The sequence below is a fragment of the Dicentrarchus labrax genome, unplaced genomic scaffold (assembly GCF_905237075.1).
Source record: "Dicentrarchus labrax unplaced genomic scaffold, dlabrax2021, whole genome shotgun sequence".
NCBI lineage: Eukaryota > Metazoa > Chordata > Actinopteri > Moronidae > Dicentrarchus > Dicentrarchus labrax.
In genome coordinates this window covers 14,655,702-14,673,926 of record NW_026136707.1, presented here as the reverse complement: position 1 = coordinate 14,673,926, position 18,225 = coordinate 14,655,702, and the positions used below count along the sequence as shown (strand labels likewise).

At 38.8% G+C, this 18,225-nt stretch overlaps 1 protein-coding gene and 1 long non-coding RNA gene across 30 annotated transcripts in view; both read left to right on the top strand.

Annotated features, from left to right (window-relative positions):
• Window positions 1–1,350: 1,350 nt before the first annotated feature.
• The window catches only part of LOC127366526 (B-cell receptor CD22-like), a 43,845-nt gene continuing 26,970 nt past the window's right edge, over window positions 1,351–18,225 (top strand). For 11 of the 29 annotated variants that reach the window (XR_007885323.1, XR_007885322.1, XM_051405543.1 and 8 more), the window contains exons 1-10: window positions 1,351–1,946; window positions 3,134–3,203; window positions 3,297–3,662; window positions 5,094–5,384; window positions 5,878–6,132; window positions 6,238–6,498; window positions 7,800–8,054; window positions 8,160–8,420; window positions 9,728–9,982; window positions 10,088–10,348. Coding sequence is in view for 26 of the 29 variants with exons in the window: in XM_051405543.1 (XP_051261503.1) it covers window positions 3,155–3,203; window positions 3,297–3,662; window positions 5,094–5,384; window positions 5,878–6,132; window positions 6,238–6,498; window positions 7,800–8,054; window positions 8,160–8,420; window positions 9,728–9,982; window positions 10,088–10,348 (2,254 nt within the window). In the remaining 3 variants the exon portion in view is untranslated. Of the gene's footprint in view, window positions 1,947–3,133; window positions 3,204–3,296; window positions 3,663–5,093; window positions 5,385–5,877; window positions 6,133–6,237; window positions 6,499–7,799; window positions 8,055–8,159; window positions 8,421–9,727; window positions 9,983–10,087; window positions 10,349–10,474; window positions 10,517–10,934; window positions 10,986–11,112; window positions 11,204–11,553; window positions 11,647–11,790; window positions 11,856–11,933; window positions 12,093–18,225 lie in introns of those variants that run through there. The other 18 variants (XM_051405532.1, XM_051405534.1, XM_051405535.1 and 15 more) reach the window with 12 other exon arrangements.
• On the top strand, window positions 14,161–15,954 carry LOC127366591 (uncharacterized). The gene is made up of 4 exons (XR_007885335.1): window positions 14,161–14,202; window positions 14,752–14,848; window positions 15,529–15,647; window positions 15,766–15,954. It is a non-coding gene; the product is annotated as an uncharacterized LOC127366591 (long non-coding RNA).

The window sequence follows — 18,225 nt, the reverse complement described above, 5'->3', positions numbered from 1 at the left end:
AGTAGCTCTTAACTTCAGTTTATTCAGCATCTAAACAGAAAGCAGAAATACAGCATAATAGTGTAATGGAATTTTTTTAAGAACCTAAATAACTCTTTGACCTGGTAATTGTAAAACCATACACAACCTGTTCGAGAGGTTATTATATGCACAAACATTTAACCCTGTTTCTAACAAACAATAAACAAAGTACTGACCAACTTGACAAGTGGGTTAAAAAAAACTGGCAGCTTTAGCATAAAGCAATTTAAAAAAGTTCTTGGCTCTTGGTTTAAAAAATGTGAAAAAGTTTAAATATTTTGTAAACATGATAATTTTGGATTTAATTTCACTTCTGTTGTGTGATTTGGGTGTTAAGACAAAGTGTAGGTTTCAACTACAGTACACATCTCAAATCCTATGGCCATGGTCATTCAACGAACAGTAATTATAAAACAAATCGAGCCCTTTGAAAACAAAGTTGAAATTCTGAACTTTAGTTACACGATCATGTGGGGGAAGAATCTACTGAAAACAAATATAATGGCAAGCAGCACTTCATACTGTGATTTAAAGGCAAAACCACAGTAGGTTTAGTGGAGATACAACATACAAATATTTTATTCTCTGAAACAGAATAAAGTTTATGTGGACTGTGTTTAACTCTCTGTTTGTAAACACAAAACTTAATATTATACAGTTTATATAATATGTAATAAACCAAAAGTACAGAGATGAAACCTTAAACCAGATCAAACTCAAACACTGATGATACATACCTTATGTTACATATAATTAGAACTTTTAACAAGATGAAATGTGTAAATAGTTTGATTGAAGGAATCTCCTGATTGATTAACTATGATGAATACAAACTGATTGCAAGATCCATTAATCAGCAGTGATTAACTTGTATTGTTACTGCTGTGTTTAATCTCATTCAGAGAGATACAAATAATTGTTCCTTTGATGGCAGACGAGATCAGGCCTTGTCTACCCTGGAGGACTGTCTTTAAAATGGAGGAACCTGAGCACCTATCATTCATTGTTGGAACTTCAGCAGATAGACCAGCAGCAAGGAGGATCTCTGTGACCTGTTTTAGTAACCAGGTAAAAAACTATTTTGTGTAGATTCTACAGTTTATGTGCATGGTTCATGTATAATACTAACAGACACTCATTTGATACATTTTCTGTTTTCTGGTGCACAGATTAAATCATTGTGTATCCCGAACGTCCATTTCAAGAACATTTCCTGTCATGGGTAACTCAGCATCCACCGGCTTCATTACTCCCACTCCCAGGAAACTATCCTGGGGGTGCCAGAAAGAGGACACAGTCAAGCTGAAGGACTTCTTGACGCAGTACGAAGAGGATCTCTGGAGAGTTAAAAGAAAGAAAAGTTTATCTGTTAAAAAGGTCCACCTGACTCGCAGCATCTGTTACGTCGACCTAGCTGCCCAAGACAGCAACGGTTTTCATCCAAACAGGGGTGAAGTGCTGAACCCTGCTTTTGTTGGAGATCAGAGTCCATGAATGACTGAATTCACTGTGGACAATTTAATCTACGCAACAACTCAGCAACCCTCTAAGATGTGTGATGTTTGAAGGAGTAACTGCAAACAAACCCCTGTATGTGAGAGGTATTTTATAGAAGGCCTCTGCTACAACAGTTCATCTCTCACCACAAGACTAAAGGTGTGAACCCATGAACAGGAAGTAAGAACTAATGCACAATAAGATAGGTCACTTTTTGGAGAAATGAAAACAAAACTTAATATGTTTTCTTCTTTTTTTTGCTCTGTGTGTGATGAGTCAAACATGTTAAACACTTCCACTGCTCATATATTAGCAGCACAAGCAGAAATAACACGAGACATCCAATCATGTTACTTTATTAGCTGCATCAACAGAGCAACGGAAATTCAGTCTCTGTGTCTCTGCACCTGTGATACACGATGTGTAAGGTACAGTAAATGTAATTTTCTGGTAGATAATTTTCAGCTTAGTTAATTAACTAACTAATAATTAACTGAACTTACTAAATAATTTGGTTGTGATACATGTGTTTGCATAAACAATTGACTAAAGTAAACACTATGTACTTTTCAATGAGTTACATGTCATTGCTTTCAGTCAGCAGTTGCTGCTCAAGAAAATGTGCCATATTTGTATAACATGGATCTTATATCGTTGTATATTACATTGTTTGTAACTACCCTTTAAGCAAGCTTGTTATACAAATACATTCAACTTTTCAGTTTATTCTGTTTTGGCTTCTCAATATGCTGCGTGTCATTCCCACTCTCTGCCCCCCTTTCCTGTCTGTCTTGAGCTGTCACTATAATAGAAGGCAAAAAAAATACTCATAAAAAAATAAAAAATTATGAATTGTTCTCACATCTCCAAGTGAACATGTCCGTGGTCGTTGGTCACTGTGGTTTCCTGATGACTTTGTTCACCTTAAAAGAACAAGCACATTCACAGTCTGTGCCAATAATAAAGTAGAACATGTTAACAAATGACACCAAACTATTTTATCATTAACAAATGATTTTAAAAAGTGATATTCCAACAGCTATACAAAGTACTGTTGTGCATATTCCAACTCAGAGTAGACTCGTACTAAGGAAGGGCCCATTAGCAGTATTTAAAGTACTTACAGCAAGTCAAGGGGGATAATGCTTTATACGACCTGAATAACAAGGGAGTAATTCATTTGTTTGGGGGATTGGTGATGAGTTCAAGGACTCTAGGTTTCATGGAGTGGTTAACATGCCCTACAAAAATAAAATTGGAGAACTTGTGATGTCTAAGAAAGATTCCTTAATATCAGAAGAAGGAAGTGAGAGCAACAGGACGGCACAAGTTGAAATAAAGTTAAGAGATTTAAAGCAAAAATAATAATAAAAAAGAGCTAATATAGCTCCTTTCCCTTTTTGGTATGGTTTATGGCAGTAGTATCGCGGGAACAGTTCACAGCACAAGACACGTTTAAAAAACACTTCCCCAACGTACGTCTGATGTGACAAAAGTGTGTGCAGACCAAAGAGTGCATGTATGGTGTGTTAAAAGTGGAATGGAAACTATAAGTCATTTCACAATAGGAGGAAATTACATTGGTACAGCACAAGCCTTGTCACTTTATTTGCAGGTCTGACCCTGAGAGGACAAGATGGATTCTTTAAAATGGACTCTGTTTTTGGTGTACCTAAACATCCACGGTATGTAACATTCTCTACACTGTATATGACAAAAAGTACAATTAAACTGTCAGCTTTATGTCTTTGTGTATTTTCTTTTGTGTTGTATTACAGTTATTCAAACTGATAGCTCACCTTGGACAATTAAGGTGCCATCCTCAGTTAAAGGTCTCCCTGGATCCTGTGTGGTGATCCCCTGCTCATTTAACTTCCCAAATCCTTCAGGGAAGACACTCACTGGATTCACAGGGATGTGGACTGATGCAACAAATCAGATCTTCTATCACCCAGATAAGTCTAAAGTGATGAAGCAGTATCAGAATCGGGCAGAGCTGATCGGAGACGTTGGGCAGAAGAACTGTTCACTTAAGATTGATCCCCTTCAACAAAGTGATACAGGACCTTTTCATTTCAGGATTGAAATACAAAACTTGGACAAATATTCTTACAGAGAGAACACAGTCTCTATTACAATGATGAGTAAGTAACATTTTCAACAAACATCTTTAAAAGTACAGTTAATGCCTGCATTTTCCCAGAAGTGTTTTTAATTCTAATGTTGTTCCCTTGATGTTTTCCTTTTGACATTCTGAACATTATTCAGAAATACGTTAATAACATTAATAAGTCAGTCCTTAACAATGTTGGGCTCATTACTAAAAAAAATATTATTTTCTTATTACTATCGGCCAACATTAGTTACAGTACACACTTCTCTACCTCTTATGTGCATGAATCCATAAAAATTGCAATCTAGATGAAAAGCACACCTTGCTCAAACTGATGACAAGACACATTCTTTTAAACAACTTCTCTTATTTAGAGACATAGTCCATTTTGCAAGTTATTTTTTACCTGAGAGTCTCCTGTCGCCGGCCATTACTTTCCCAAGAATCTGTCTGAAATGACTGAGTCAAACATTTCATCCACTGCATATTCAGCTACAAGCTTAATTAGGTTGTTGTCGCTTGTAGCCTGCTGTCCACGATTAAATTCCAGCTATGTTTGTTAAAATCAGAGTAATGGAAGTTTTCTGACCGCCATCGTGTAGTGGCACTGTTACTGTGCTGATCCCAGAACACTGAAGACAGCAAAATGAACTATTGTTGTTTTGATAGTAGTCAGACAATAATTGGCTCTTTACCATCATTCTGTGAGCAACCATAATCTGATTTGTTTATGCTGCACATGGTGTGTGAACAGCGACCATGAAAGTAACTTTGGTTACCTGGGTGAGAGGTTGGTGGTACACTGCAAGCCGCCTGCAGCTCCCGTATTTCAAACTGTCATCAGAAAGTGCCTGCTGTCTTGTTTTGTAGACGATAGTAGCCAGTGTCAAGGTAACTGACTAACATTTTGCATTTCCTGTGACTAAATGTCCTAAATATATCCTAAAACTTGAAATCAGACAGAAATTCTTCTTTGAATTTGTGATGTGACTATGATGAGAATTAGTTTGATTAGGTAGAATTACCTTTGTGGAAACAAAGCAAGTTAAGTTGTTCATCTTTTCAGGACTATTATATATTTCTAACCGGAACTGACTAAGGGTAATATATGAGATAGATGAAGTCAAAAATAACTCAAGTCAGTTACTGTGTTGTTTTTGTTATGTCAGCAGTCTCTTGATTTAGGATTTTCAAGGTCCTTTTTTCCATTTTTGTCAACTAAAGTGCTTCTACAAGTGAGGTCAGAATACATAGTTTTAAAAGACACAATATAGCTTTTAACAGGCCAGTAGACTAAGTGCTCTACCTGAAATACAGTAGATTTTTTTTTTTGCCTGGCCTTTTGGGGCGGCAGTAGCTCAGTGGTAACTGGAGCGTGTGCATGATTTTATTTAGGGACCTATGTGTGTGTTTAAAAATGAAAGAGTGAAAAAAGAATTTTCCTTCTTTCTTGTTGTCACAGGTGAACTAAATCCGATACATTTCTCTGTGAAAGAGGAGGTAGTGGAGGGTCAGACTGAGTTTGCGTCTTGCTCTGTGTCTCACTCCTGCCCCTCCTCTCCTCCCGTCTTCACCTGGAATCACTCTGGAGAGGCACTTTTCCAAGAACAGCAGCTTGAAAATGGTCAGTGGAAAGCAAAATCTAATCTGACCTTCCATCCCACCAGAGCCGATCACAACAAGCCTTTACAGTGTACTGTGAGATACAAGGGAGGGCAGGAGCATGAAACATCCAAAGTCCTCAAAGTAAAATGTAAGTATGTGACAATAAAAGATGATGCTCGTAAGTGCCTCACAGTTAAAAAGACGATGAAAAGAATCTGAATATTTTTAAAGAATTAGAAGAACTTGGGGCAAGAAAGCAGGAAAATAGCTAAATGAATGCATTTCTGATCAGCTGGGATGCCCTGGAAGTTCTCCTGGTAGAGTGCCCGCCCCATGTACTAAGGCTGAGTGCTTACTACACTGGTCCGTGTTTGATTCCAGCACCTTTGCCGCATGCCGTCCCCTCTCTCTTTCCCCCTCCCTGCCTCTCTTATTGCCTCTATCATTGTCAATAAGAGCATGTTGGAATGCTAGCGGTAGCATTTAGCTCAAACCATCGCTGTGCCTAAGTAAAGCCTCACAGAGCTGCTAACATAGCTGTAGACAGCTCAGCTTTGACATTACTTTGTGAAAGAGTACAAAATGTGAACATATGTCTGTAAAAAACACTGTTGTATTATCAATTGTATGTTTCTGTGCAGACGCCCCAGTGAATGTGCGGGTTGAGCACGAGTCAGCTGTAAAGGAAGGAGAAACAGTGCAGCTGACATGCTCCAGTGATGCTCACCCTCCTGCCAGCAGCTACGAGTGGTACAATGAAACTGGTGCTCAACTGCATCAGGGAAACGTCTTCAGGCTGCCAAATGTCTCCAGACACCACTCAGGCACCTTGTACTGTACTGCCATCAATGAAGTAGGACGAGGCAATTCAAGCCTTGTGCAGCTCAATGTGTTATGTAAGTAAACAGTTGAAAGAAAGTCCTGATTAAAAAGAGAACTTTTATTTAAACATATATAATAGGAGTATGGCTAACTCACAACTGCATTTCTTGTCCTTACAGATGCTCCTGAGATTAAGGCTATATCCTTCTGCTCCTCAGAGGGAGATATGGTAAAGTGTGTGTGCATTGTTGAGTCCAGGCCTCCCAGCATGGTCCACTTTGTGCTTTCTGACAGAGTCCTGCCAAGCACCAAGGTAGAGAAACATGACTCTGTTACCATCGGGACTCTGCAAGCAGAGCTGGGATCTTCTGCATTTGTCCTCTGTCTGGCAAACAATACGCAGGGCAATGCCAACGTCACACTCTTTTTACCTGTTAACAGTAAGGAGGTTTTACCATTTAAAGAAAGCATTATATGTGCATGACATAGGCATATATAAAGAATGTTGGCATGAATTGTATACCGAGAAAGAGAAAAATGACACCACGTGGTTCCTGTTTGGACAGGTAGGATGCAGAGTCTTTATATTATCATCGCCATTGGAGCAGGTGCAATTTTGGTGATACTTTTAACAGGGTTAGGGGGAATAAAGATGACATTAAAAAAAAAAAAAAACTCACTGGGGCCAGAAAGCAGGAAAATAGCTGAACTAATAATTTTCTGATCAGCTGGGATGCCCTGGAAGCTCACCTGGTAGAGTGCCCGCCCCATGTAATAAGGCTGAGTTCTTACTACACTGGTCCGTGTTTGATTCCAGCACCTTTGCTGCATGCCGTCCCCTCTCTCTTTCCCCCTCCCTGTCTCTCTTATTGCCTCTATCATTGTCAATAAGAGCATGTTAAAATGCTAGCGGTAGCATTTAGCTCAAATCACCGCCGTGCCTAAGTAATAGTGATGGGAATTCAAGCTCTTTTTAGAGAACCGGTTCCTTTGGCTCGGCTCACTAAAAAGAGTGGGCTCTTTTGGCTCCCAAGTGGCTCCTCAGATTTTTTGTTGCTTAAATTAATTTATTACCAAATTATGTGTAAAATGTATATCTAATGTAAATACATACATTATATCAAATGCTTATTATTTATATGGATTTATTAATATACTCAACATGGAATAGAGCGCTACAAAAATAAATGATAATACAAAAACAAAGACCCATCTCAATTAGACAAAAAGCTGCTTGATATGAAATTTTTTACTTTGCACAGTCTACACTCTGCCTTTGTACAGTCTATCACATTAAAATGAGTCCAAACTTTACGTTTCCTGTCACTAATTTTCCTCACCCTTTCCAGTGTGTAGTCTCTGTCTATGTAGTGCCAAGTTCTCTCGCTCACTCACGTCTCCCTCCTTCGTGTCCACATGCTCACTGTGCCGTGTGTGTCTGTAACCCCCCCCAGTGTGTGTAGATACACAGATGCTACCCCAAATCTTGACCAATCACGCGGCTTTAAGAGAAAGAAACGCTAAAAAAATCTGGATCCGGCTCACGTCGTTCACTTCAAAGAGCCGGCTCTTAGAGCCGGATCGTTCGCAACCGACCCATCACTACTAAGTAAAGCCTCACAGAGCTGCTAACATAGCTGTAGACAACTCAGCTTTGACATTACTTTGTGAAAGAGTACAAAATGTGAACATTTGTCTGTGAAAAACATTGTGGTATTATCAATTGTATGTTTCTGTGCAGACGCCCCAGTGAATGTGCGGGTTGAGCACGAGTCAGCTGTAAAGGAAGGAGAAACAGTGCAGCTGACGTGCTCCAGTGATGCTCACCCTCCTGCCAGCAGCTATGAGTGGTACAATGAAACTGGTGCTCGACTGCATCAGGGCAACGTCTTCAGGCTGCCAAATGTCTCCAGACACCACTCAGGCACCTTGTACTGTACTGCCATCAATGAAGTAGGACGAGGCAATTCAAGCCTTGTGCAGCTCAATGTGTTATGTAAGTAAACAGTTGAAAGAAAGTCCTGATTAAAAAGAGAACTTTTATTTAAACATATATAACAGGAGTATGGCTAACTCACAACTGCATTTCTTGTCCTTACAGATGCTCCTGAGATTAAGGCTATATCCTTCTGCTCCTCAGAGGGAGATATGGTAAAGTGTGTGTGCATTGTTGAGTCCAGGCCTCCCAGCATGGTCCACTTTGTGCTTTCTGACAGAGTCCTGCCAAGCACCAAGGTAGAGAAACATGACTCTGTTACCATCGGGACTCTGCAAGCAGAGCTGGGATCTTCTGCGTTTGTCCTCTGTCTGGCAAACAATACGCAGGGCAATGCCAACGTCACACTCTTTTTACCTGTTAACAGTAAGGAGGTTTTACCATTTAAAGAAAGCATTATATGTGCATGACATAGGCATATATAAAGAATGTTGGCATGAATTGTATACCGAGAAAGAGAAAAATGACACCACGTGGTTCCTGTTTGGACAGGTAGGCTGCAGAGTCTTTATATTATCATCGCCATTGGAGCAGGTGCAATTTTGGTGATACTTTTAACAGGGTTAGGGGTTAGGGGGAATAAAGATGACATTAAAAAAAAAAAAAAACTCACTGGGGCCAGAAAGCAGGAAAATAGCTGAACTAATAATTTTCTGATCAGCTGGGATGCCCTGGAAGCTCACCTGGTAGAGTGCCCGCCCCATGTAATAAGGCTGAGTTCTTACTACACTGGTCCGTGTTTGATTCCAGCACCTTTGCTGCATGCCGTCCCCTCTCTCTCTTCCCCCTCCCTGTCTCTCTTATTGCCTCTATCATTGTCAATAAGAGCATGTTAAAATGCTAGCGGTAGCATTTAGCTCAAATCACCGCCGTGCCTAAGTAATAGTGATGGGAATTCAAGCTCTTTTTAGAGAACCGGTTCCTTTGGCTCGGCTCACTAAAAAGAGTGGGCTCTTTTGGCTCCCAAGTGGCTCCTCAGATTTTTGTTGCTTAAATTAATTTATTACCAAATTATGTGTAAAATTTATATCTAATGTAAATACATACATTATATCAAATGCTTATTATTTATATGGATTTATTAATATACTCAACATGGAATAGAGCGCTACAAAAATAAATGATAATACAAAAACAAAGACCCATCTCAATTAGACAAAAAGCTGCTTGATATGAAATTTTTTACTTTGCACAGTCTACACTCTGCCTTTGTAAAGTCTATCACATTAACATGAGTCCAAACTTTACGTTTCCTGTCACTAATTTTCCTCACCCTTTCCAGTGTGTAGTCTCTGTCTATGTAGTGCCACGTTCTCTCACTCACTCACGTCTCCCTCCTTCGTGTCCACGTGCTCACTGTGCCGTGTGTGTCTGTACCCCCCCCAGTGTGTGTAGATACACAGATGCTACCACAAATCTTGACCAATCACGCGGCTTTAAGAGAAAGAAACGCTAAAAAAATCTGGATCCGGCTCACGTCGTTCACTTCAAAGAGCCGGCTCTTAGAGCCGGCTCTTTCGCGACCGACCCATCACTACTAAGTAAAGCCTCACAGAGCTGCTAACATAGCTGTAGACAACTCAGCTTTGACATTACTTTGTGAAAGAGTACAAAATGTGAACATTTGTCTGTGAAAAACACTGTGGTATTATCAATTGTATGTTTCTGTGCAGACGCCCCAGTGAATGTGCGGGTTGAGCACGAGTCAGCTGTAAAGGAAGGAGAAACAGTGCAGCTGACGTGCTCCAGTGATGCTCACCCTCCTGCCAGCAGCTATGAGTGGTACAATGAAACTGGTGCTCGACTGCATCAGGGCAACGTCTTCAGGCTGCCAAATGTCTCCAGACACCACTCAGGCACCTTGTACTGTACTGCCATCAATGAAGTAGGACGAGGCAATTCAAGCCTTGTGCAGCTCAATGTGTTATGTAAGTAAACAGTTGAAAGAAAGTCCTGATTAAAAAGAGAACTTTTATTTAAACATATATAACCGGAGTATGGCTAACTCACAACTGCATTTCTTGTCCTTACAGATGCTCCTGAGATTAAGGCTATATCCTCCTGCTCCTCAGAGGGAGATATGGTAAAGTGTGTGTGCATTGTTGAGTCCAGGCCTCCCAGCATGGTCCACTTTGTGCTTTCTGACAGAGTCCTGCCAAGCACCAAGGTAGAGAAACATGACTCTGTTACCATCGGGACTCTGCAAGCAGAGCTGGGATCTTCTGCGTTTGTCCTCTGTCAGGCAAACAATACGCAGGGCAATGCCAACGTCACACTCTTTTTACCTGTTAACAGTAAGGAGGTTTTACCATTTAAAGAAAGCATGATATGTGCATGACAAAGGCCTATATAAAGAATGTTGGCATGAATTGTATACTGAGAAAGAGAAAAATGACACCACATGGTTCCTGTTTGGACAGGTAGGATGCAGAGTCTTTATATTATCATCGCCATTGGAGCAGGTGCAATTTTGGTGATACTTTTAACAGGGTTAGGGGTTAGGGGGAATAAAGATGACAATTAAAAAAAAATAAACTCACCCCTGGAAGTTATCCTGGTAGAGTGCCTGCCCCATGTACTAAGGCTGAGTGCTTACTGCACTGGTCCGTGTTTGATTCCAGCAACTTTGCCGCATGCCGTCCCCTCTCTCTTTCCCCCTCCCTGTCTCTCTTATTGCCTCTATCATTGTCAATAAGAGCATGTTGCAATGCTAGCGGTAGCATTAGGTCAAACCACCGCTGTGCCTAAGTGAAGCCTCACAGAGCTGCTAACATAGCTGTAGACAGCTCAGCTTTGACATTACTTTGTGAAAGAGTACAAAATGTAAACATTTGTCTGTAAAAAACACTGTGGTATTATCAATTGTATGTTTCTGTGCAGACGCCCCAGTGAATGTGAGGGTTGAGCACGAGTCAGCTCTACCTGTTAACAGTAAGGAGGTTTTTACTATTTAAAGAAAGCATGACATGTGCATGACATAGGCCTATAAAAAGGATGTTGGCATGAATTGTATACTGAGAAAGAGAAAAATGACACCACGTGGTTCCTGTTTGGACAGGTAGGATGCAGAGTCTTTATATTATCATCGCCATTGGAGCAGGTGCAATTTTGGTGATACTTTTAACAGCAGTGGGAGTTGTTAAAAAATGGTAAGTTGATATTCAAAGTGTTTATGTTTGTGTTTTCAGTTTATTTTTACTACAGCATTCAAATCTGGGTGACATAGGACATTTTAAGTGTGAATTTTTAAAAATGCAGTGGTAAACAGACACCAGAAAGGAATATAAGTCGTGCATGTGGAGGTATTTGGTGGAAATGGGTCTAATAATAATAGTACAACTACATCACTTTGATGGGTGCAGAAAGTCAGCTTGCAAATGTATAAAGGGTATGATAGCATGTGTTCAATGCTGCAGTTTGCATGGTTGGGTTTCAGTGGTTGTGCAAAGTGTCAATAGCTCTTTTCAGAGTCCTAAATTCAAAAACGTCACTCTGCCAGTAGGGGGAGATCTGGAGAGGAACCAACATCGCACATGAAAACCATGCAGGCAGAAAAAGATGTGGAGCTCTCTCAGTATGCTGCAACAAAAAGGTTTTAGTTGTTCACCTCAGTTTAAAAGAAAGTTTGCCCATGATGTTAAATGACACAAGGAAGCTGATATTGCATAACCTTGTGTGTGTTTAGGCGGTACATTTGTTAAACATGTTTGTTTTCTGCGTTCTGTCCTCACAAAAGAGAACTATGATGATGTGCATTGCCCTGGCATTTATGCCAATGATCCTGTATATGGCAACATGAAGGTATATAAAGATTTCTTCATTCATTCATTATTTCCATGCATGAAAAAACAGGATGAGTTAATCATGTTTCCTTTACAGGCTGACGATGATGCAGTATACGCCAACATGTAACATCGTTGAATTCAGTGGAGGAACAGCTTCAGTCCCTCTGCATGTTGTCTAACTGATGTTGGTCAAGAAAATTGTTAAAAATATTGCTTTTTTTCTGTATATAATATATTACATTATTTTTCTGTCTCTTGTGATTCACATAGAATGTTATTCATGGCTAAAAATAGCAGTAATAGAATTAATGCAACAGTTTCCATCTATCATTTTGAGTTGTGACAACATAGAATGAGTTTATTATTTAACCAATGAACTATATTAAGTAAGGTGACTTAGCTTTTTCTCTACAATGAAAGGTATTTTTAATTACCACCTACTTAATAATTGGTAGCATAAAACGTTTTTTATCTAAAAGGCATTTTAAGTGTCATGTACTTAATAACTTCAATGATGGTTTTTAAGTTGACACACACTTTTTAATTTTGTTTATGTAAGAAATTAATTAATTTGATAAAAAAAACTGTTTGTATTGTGTATGTGTTATTTTGAACTGCAGTTTAACAGTGTTTGAACACACAATATTTAAAACTTGGAAAACAATAACAACACAAATTTAAATTGTCCCATACATGGCCACCAATCTTCTCAAGGTCCTGCAGTCTTTTTTACACATTATAGGAAAAACTGTCACAAACAGCAACAGACTGTCACTATCAATGTACATTTAAGTTCCAATAGCTCAGATTCACGTCAGCAAAGCACAGCACTTTGGGATATCCTTGCCCTCCAGGATTTTGCTTCCCTCGACCTCACGATTCTGGGTGGCAGCACTGATGGCGGCAGTTTTCATCAGTTGTCTATTGAGGCCTGCCTCAAACGCTAAGTCACCTTCAATCATGCTTGTGGGCACACAAAAAGTCTGATGTAGGTCTAATTAAAGTAGCAGTGCCAGTTGTGATAACACAAAAACATCCTCATACAGGCCTTGTCAAAATCAATATCCTTTAACAAAAAAGGTTTGAATGATGGCATTAAACTGTTTGTGTATCTCTCCTAAAGGTTGGAGTGATTGTTCCATGTAAAAAAACTGTAACAAACCATTCATACAGACTATTGACAAACATACTGATGCAGGACCACGGGGGATTACAGAGACCTGTAGAATACCTCTCAACAAAACTTGACTCTGTAGCAGCAATGCAGGTTGTGATAGCATTACGTGACATTGTAGGTTACGCTGACCAGACTTTACCGGTTCCACATAAAGTGTCAATTATTTAGCTTGAACAAAAAACCTTCTCATCTTTCAACAGCAAGGTGGCTCAGGTACAACACTGATTGACATGCCAAACATCACAGTTAAAAGATGCACTGTCATTAACTCTGCTACTCTTCTCCCAACTTCAGGTGATATACAGCCGCATGAATGTGTTGCAGTAATAACTGAATCTTGCTCTCCCCGGCCAGATTTACACCAGAAGACACACTAACAACCTTGATTCTATCTCACAGGGCAATGCCAAAATACCTATTTCCCTACTTTCCTAAGATACATGGGAAAGACCATGTGTCAAAAGGGGGTATAGTGAAGGAAATACAGAGATATTGGTTCACAAAGGGATCCTCTGATTTCTCCCATAAATTTTGTCAAAGCTGTGTTATTTGTGTTTTTGATTTATTTCTGACAAATTGATTTCATTGAACTAGCAACCTAGTGAGATAAATAAATATTGTCTCATCACTGCTGATATGTTTTCAAGATGCAATAGCAGTTGCAAAGGTGCTGGTCAGCGGAAAAAATGCAACAATCTCTTGTGATAACGATACACCTTTCCTAAGCGTAGCGATGAAAAGTGTAGGCAAGTATTAAAGTAATAATAAGGAATAAAGGGGAATGGGGTAAATAGTACAGTTAATACATAAATTAGATGAATCTATCTCATCAAATTAGATAAACATGCAAATAAAATAAACAATGTTGGGCTAGACTGCAACAACTGGAAGCTAGTGTAGAGGTATGTGTGACGCCATATTTTGCAAATAGTATAAAGACTCGAAAGGTCTAGTATATTTACGTGTATAAACTCGAAGGAACCGATTCTGTTAAAAGAGTCAGTCTTTCTTCTAAAGTCTACTTAATGTTTTTATTTCAGTTAAATAGTATGTTTTTTCACACCTAGTTTTTTTTTTGTTTAGTTATGTATATGTATTTGAGATACTACTATCCACATTGCAGGAAGCAGGAAACATCACTGCAGATCACACCATGGACACAACCTGTTCCAACTTCTCCCCTCTGGTAGGCGCTACAGAGCACTGTACACCAACACAAACAGACACAGGAACAGTTTCCCACAGGCCATTGCTCTGATGAACAGTTAACCTCACACACACACAGAGTCAGGAAAGATCCCTGTTCAATAACCCTGGGACTCTAACATCCACTGTACATGTAAACCATTTACTTTATTAAAAAAACGAACATAAATACAATAATTCAAACACATCTACTGTCATATCCACCTACCTCATGTACAGAAAGAAACCTGCACATACATATTTATTCCAGCATCCTTTGCACTCTTTCTACTGTCTATAAATATTATTATTTGTTTATATATATGCATATATATAATTGTACATAGAGGTGTATGTCTATTTTTTTGAGCTTGTTTATTTATGCTTATTCTGCGTGAGAGCAACATTAAACTGGAGTCAAATTCCTGACCAATAAAAGTGAAAGTCTCATTCTGATTCTGATTAATATTGTTGTACTATACAATGAAACTGAATAGTTATAAACTATAGCTTGTGTAAGTGGCACTTTCCTGTTCTCTATTAATGGCAGATGGCTTCCACCATGAACTCCACCGGGGAGCTCCGACTTTTCTTTCCCATCTTCACCGCAGTTAAGAGCCAACCTTCACTTCGAATTCCCCCCAACGGTAAGGAGTTTTAATAAGTTATTCATACTGGCCAGCCCAAGTTAGTCTCTATCCCTGTTAGCGGAGGCGAATTGATTAGGTGTGCTCACCAGTTCCAGACTGGTTTTCTGGAGCAATAAACAGTGGGTCGTTTTGATGACCGGAAGTCACGCAGTGAGGAAACCTTAGGTTTATAAGTCTGAGCAGCATCTTGATATGCCACACCTGTGAGGTGGATGGATTATCTCGGCAAAGGAGAAGTGCTCACTATCACAGATTTTGACAGATTTGTGAACAATATTTGAGAGAAATAGGCCATTTGTGTACATAGAGAAAGTCTTTGAGTTCAGCTCATGATGAATGGGGGCAAAAACAAAAGTGTTGCATTTATAATTTTGTTCAGTGTATTAAAGTCACAGGCTATTGTTTTGAAAAACAATAATAAAAAAAAAACATTCTTTCAGCAATTTTTATTTAAAACCTAAACCTTCTGAAGGTGAAAAAGCATATATTTACACAACCACAAAATAGGTTATATCTACATATTATTCCTCTGTCATTTTCATTTTTTCTGGTAGCCTGAAGCCTGAGTCTATAGCCTGTATGATGAACGTCCCAAACTCAGATTGTCTTGAGGCCACTGCTCGTATTGTGATCTTCCATTACTAACATCATACTTAACAAAAATCATCTTTCTATAGATATGGATTATATTATGTTTTTGACATGTGGTCGTGGGCTGGAGGACCAGAAATGCAGTTTTGGAGAAGTATAATGGACAAAGAGAGGAAGATGATGATATTCTGTCTGTTCTTGGCAGGTAACATAATTAGTCACCTCTTTGTTTCCAATCTCAATCCTATTTACACTCCACTTCCAAATATTTGAAAGAGAACTCCTACAATGTATCTTTTTCTTTGTCACTCACTCCCTTTCAGCTCTCAGCAGCCCTGTGTTTACTGAAGAATGGAAGGCTGATGTTGTAAAGAACGTCTTGATGCCCTGATTTCATCCTGTGTTGTAGTACCCTGTCCATTCAACCATCCTAGAAGACCCCTGCCCACGTCCAGGCTCAGAGGAGTCTGGCATCGTTCAACCGGTCAACAAGAACGTATCTCTCACGAGGATAGCACACTAGTCTTTGACAGCTTTAGGGGTCGCACAAAGTTGTTGGGAGCTTTGGGTCAGAACAACTGCACCTTAGAAATCATTGACATTAAAGACCATGACAACGGCCCTTTCTGTTTCCGGATTGAGTTAGCAAAAACATTGACTGATACATCCACCACTGACAAGTTCTCCTTTGTTGAGCAGTGTGTCGAGTTTAGGATGTTCAGTATGTCACCAACTTTCCAAGCATTTATAAATATATACCAATTTTTTATGTGACATTGATTTGCCTCTTACTTTTATCTCTTTTCATTTATAGCTGATCCTCCAAAACCTACAATGATCTGCAAAGACAGCCAATCAAGATTGTCCTTTATTTTAAAGATTCTATACTGAATATATTTGTGCAGTATGGAGAAACAATGGCTCTTATATAAATTCTGTCTGTTTGCAGGTGCAGAAAACTACAACCACATCATATTATTTTTAGTTTGTTTGTTTGTTTGGTAGCTTGACTCTTTCTTGTGTCTGCTTTAAGGAAACGCATTGTAGAGCTCCAAAGTCAACAAGGCAGGTTAGTAGAAAAATATTTATCAGATTAATATCAGATTTAAGAGCTAGCATTTTCAATTATTTCAGTTAGAATGTGATTCATATATTAAATCATTTATTGGTCCCATTTAGCATGTTAAACCGGCTCTGAAAATACAATAGAAGTCTATAATATAAAAAAATATATACACTATATACAATAAAGTTGAACATGGTACAGATGGAAAACTGGAATGGATAACTGTACATGTGAGCATGAGAATGAAATGTGGGCTGTTAAATATCAGGTCTCTGTCCTCTAAAGCTGTTTTAGTGAATGAATTAATATCAGATTATGATATTGATTTACTTTGTCTTACTGAGACCTGGTTGTCCCACGAGGAGTATGTTAGGCTAAATGAATCCACCCCACCGGGTCATATTAATACTCACATTCCTCGAGGCACTGGCCGAGGAGGTGGAGTAGCAGCCATATATGATTCAAGCGTTTTAATGGACCCTAAACCTAAACTAAATTATAATTCATTTGAAAGCCTTGTTCTTAGTCTTTCTCACCCAAACTGGAAAACATTGCAGCCAGTTCTATTTGTTATAGTGTACCGCGCTCCTGGACCGTACTCTGATTTTATATCTGAATTCTCAGAGTTTCTATCAAGTTTAGTCCTTAAATCAGATAAAGTAATTATTGTAGGTGATTTTAATATTCATGTGGATGTTGACAATGACAGCCTTAGTAATGCATTTATATCATTAATAGACTCAATTGGCTTCTGTCAGAGTGTAAATAAACCAACTCATTGTTTTAATCACACTCTTGACCTTGTTTTATCATATGGCATTGATATTGAACATTTAATAGTCTTCCCACATAATCCTTTCCTATCTGACCATTATTTAATAACTTTTGAATTCATACTATTAGATTATAAGCCATTAGGCAAAACTTCCTACAGCAGATGTCTATCTGACAGTGCTGTAGCTAAATTTAAGGAGGAGATTCCTTCAGTGTTTAATCAATGCCATGTCTGAATTTAACAGAATCCTATAACGACTTTAGTCCCTCTGAAATTGATAATCTTGTCGATAGTGCTACAGGCTCACTACGATCAACATTAGACTCTATCGCTCCTATAAAAAGGAAATTATTAAAACATAGGAGACTAGCACCTTGGTATAACCACCAAACCCGCCAGTTAAAACAAATAGCTAGGAAATCTGAAAGGAAATGGCGCTCTTCCAAATTATCAGAATATCGCTCAATTTGGCAAGATAATCTTAAAATTTATAGAAAGGCCCTCCGTAATGCCAGAGGAGCCTATTACTCAGCACAAATATAAGAAAATAAGAATAACCCTAGGTTCCTCTTCAGCACTGTAGCCAGGCTGACAGAGAGTCACAGCTCTATTGAGCCACATATCCCCATAAACTTAAGTAGCAATGACTTCATGAGCTTCTTCTATAATAAAATTATTACTATTAGAGAGATCACCAACTGCCATCAACAGTTATCAGTGGCTCTCCAAGTTCAGGTACTTATGTCAATGTAAACTTAGATATATATTTAGACTGTTTTTCTGCTATCGATCTTCCTCAGTTAACTTCAATCATTTCTTCATCGAAGCCATCAACCTGTCTATTAGACCCGATCCCAACTAGGCTGCTTAAAGAAGTTGTTCCCTTAATTGGCACTTCTTTACTGGATATGATTAATCTTTCTTTATTATCAGGATATGTAC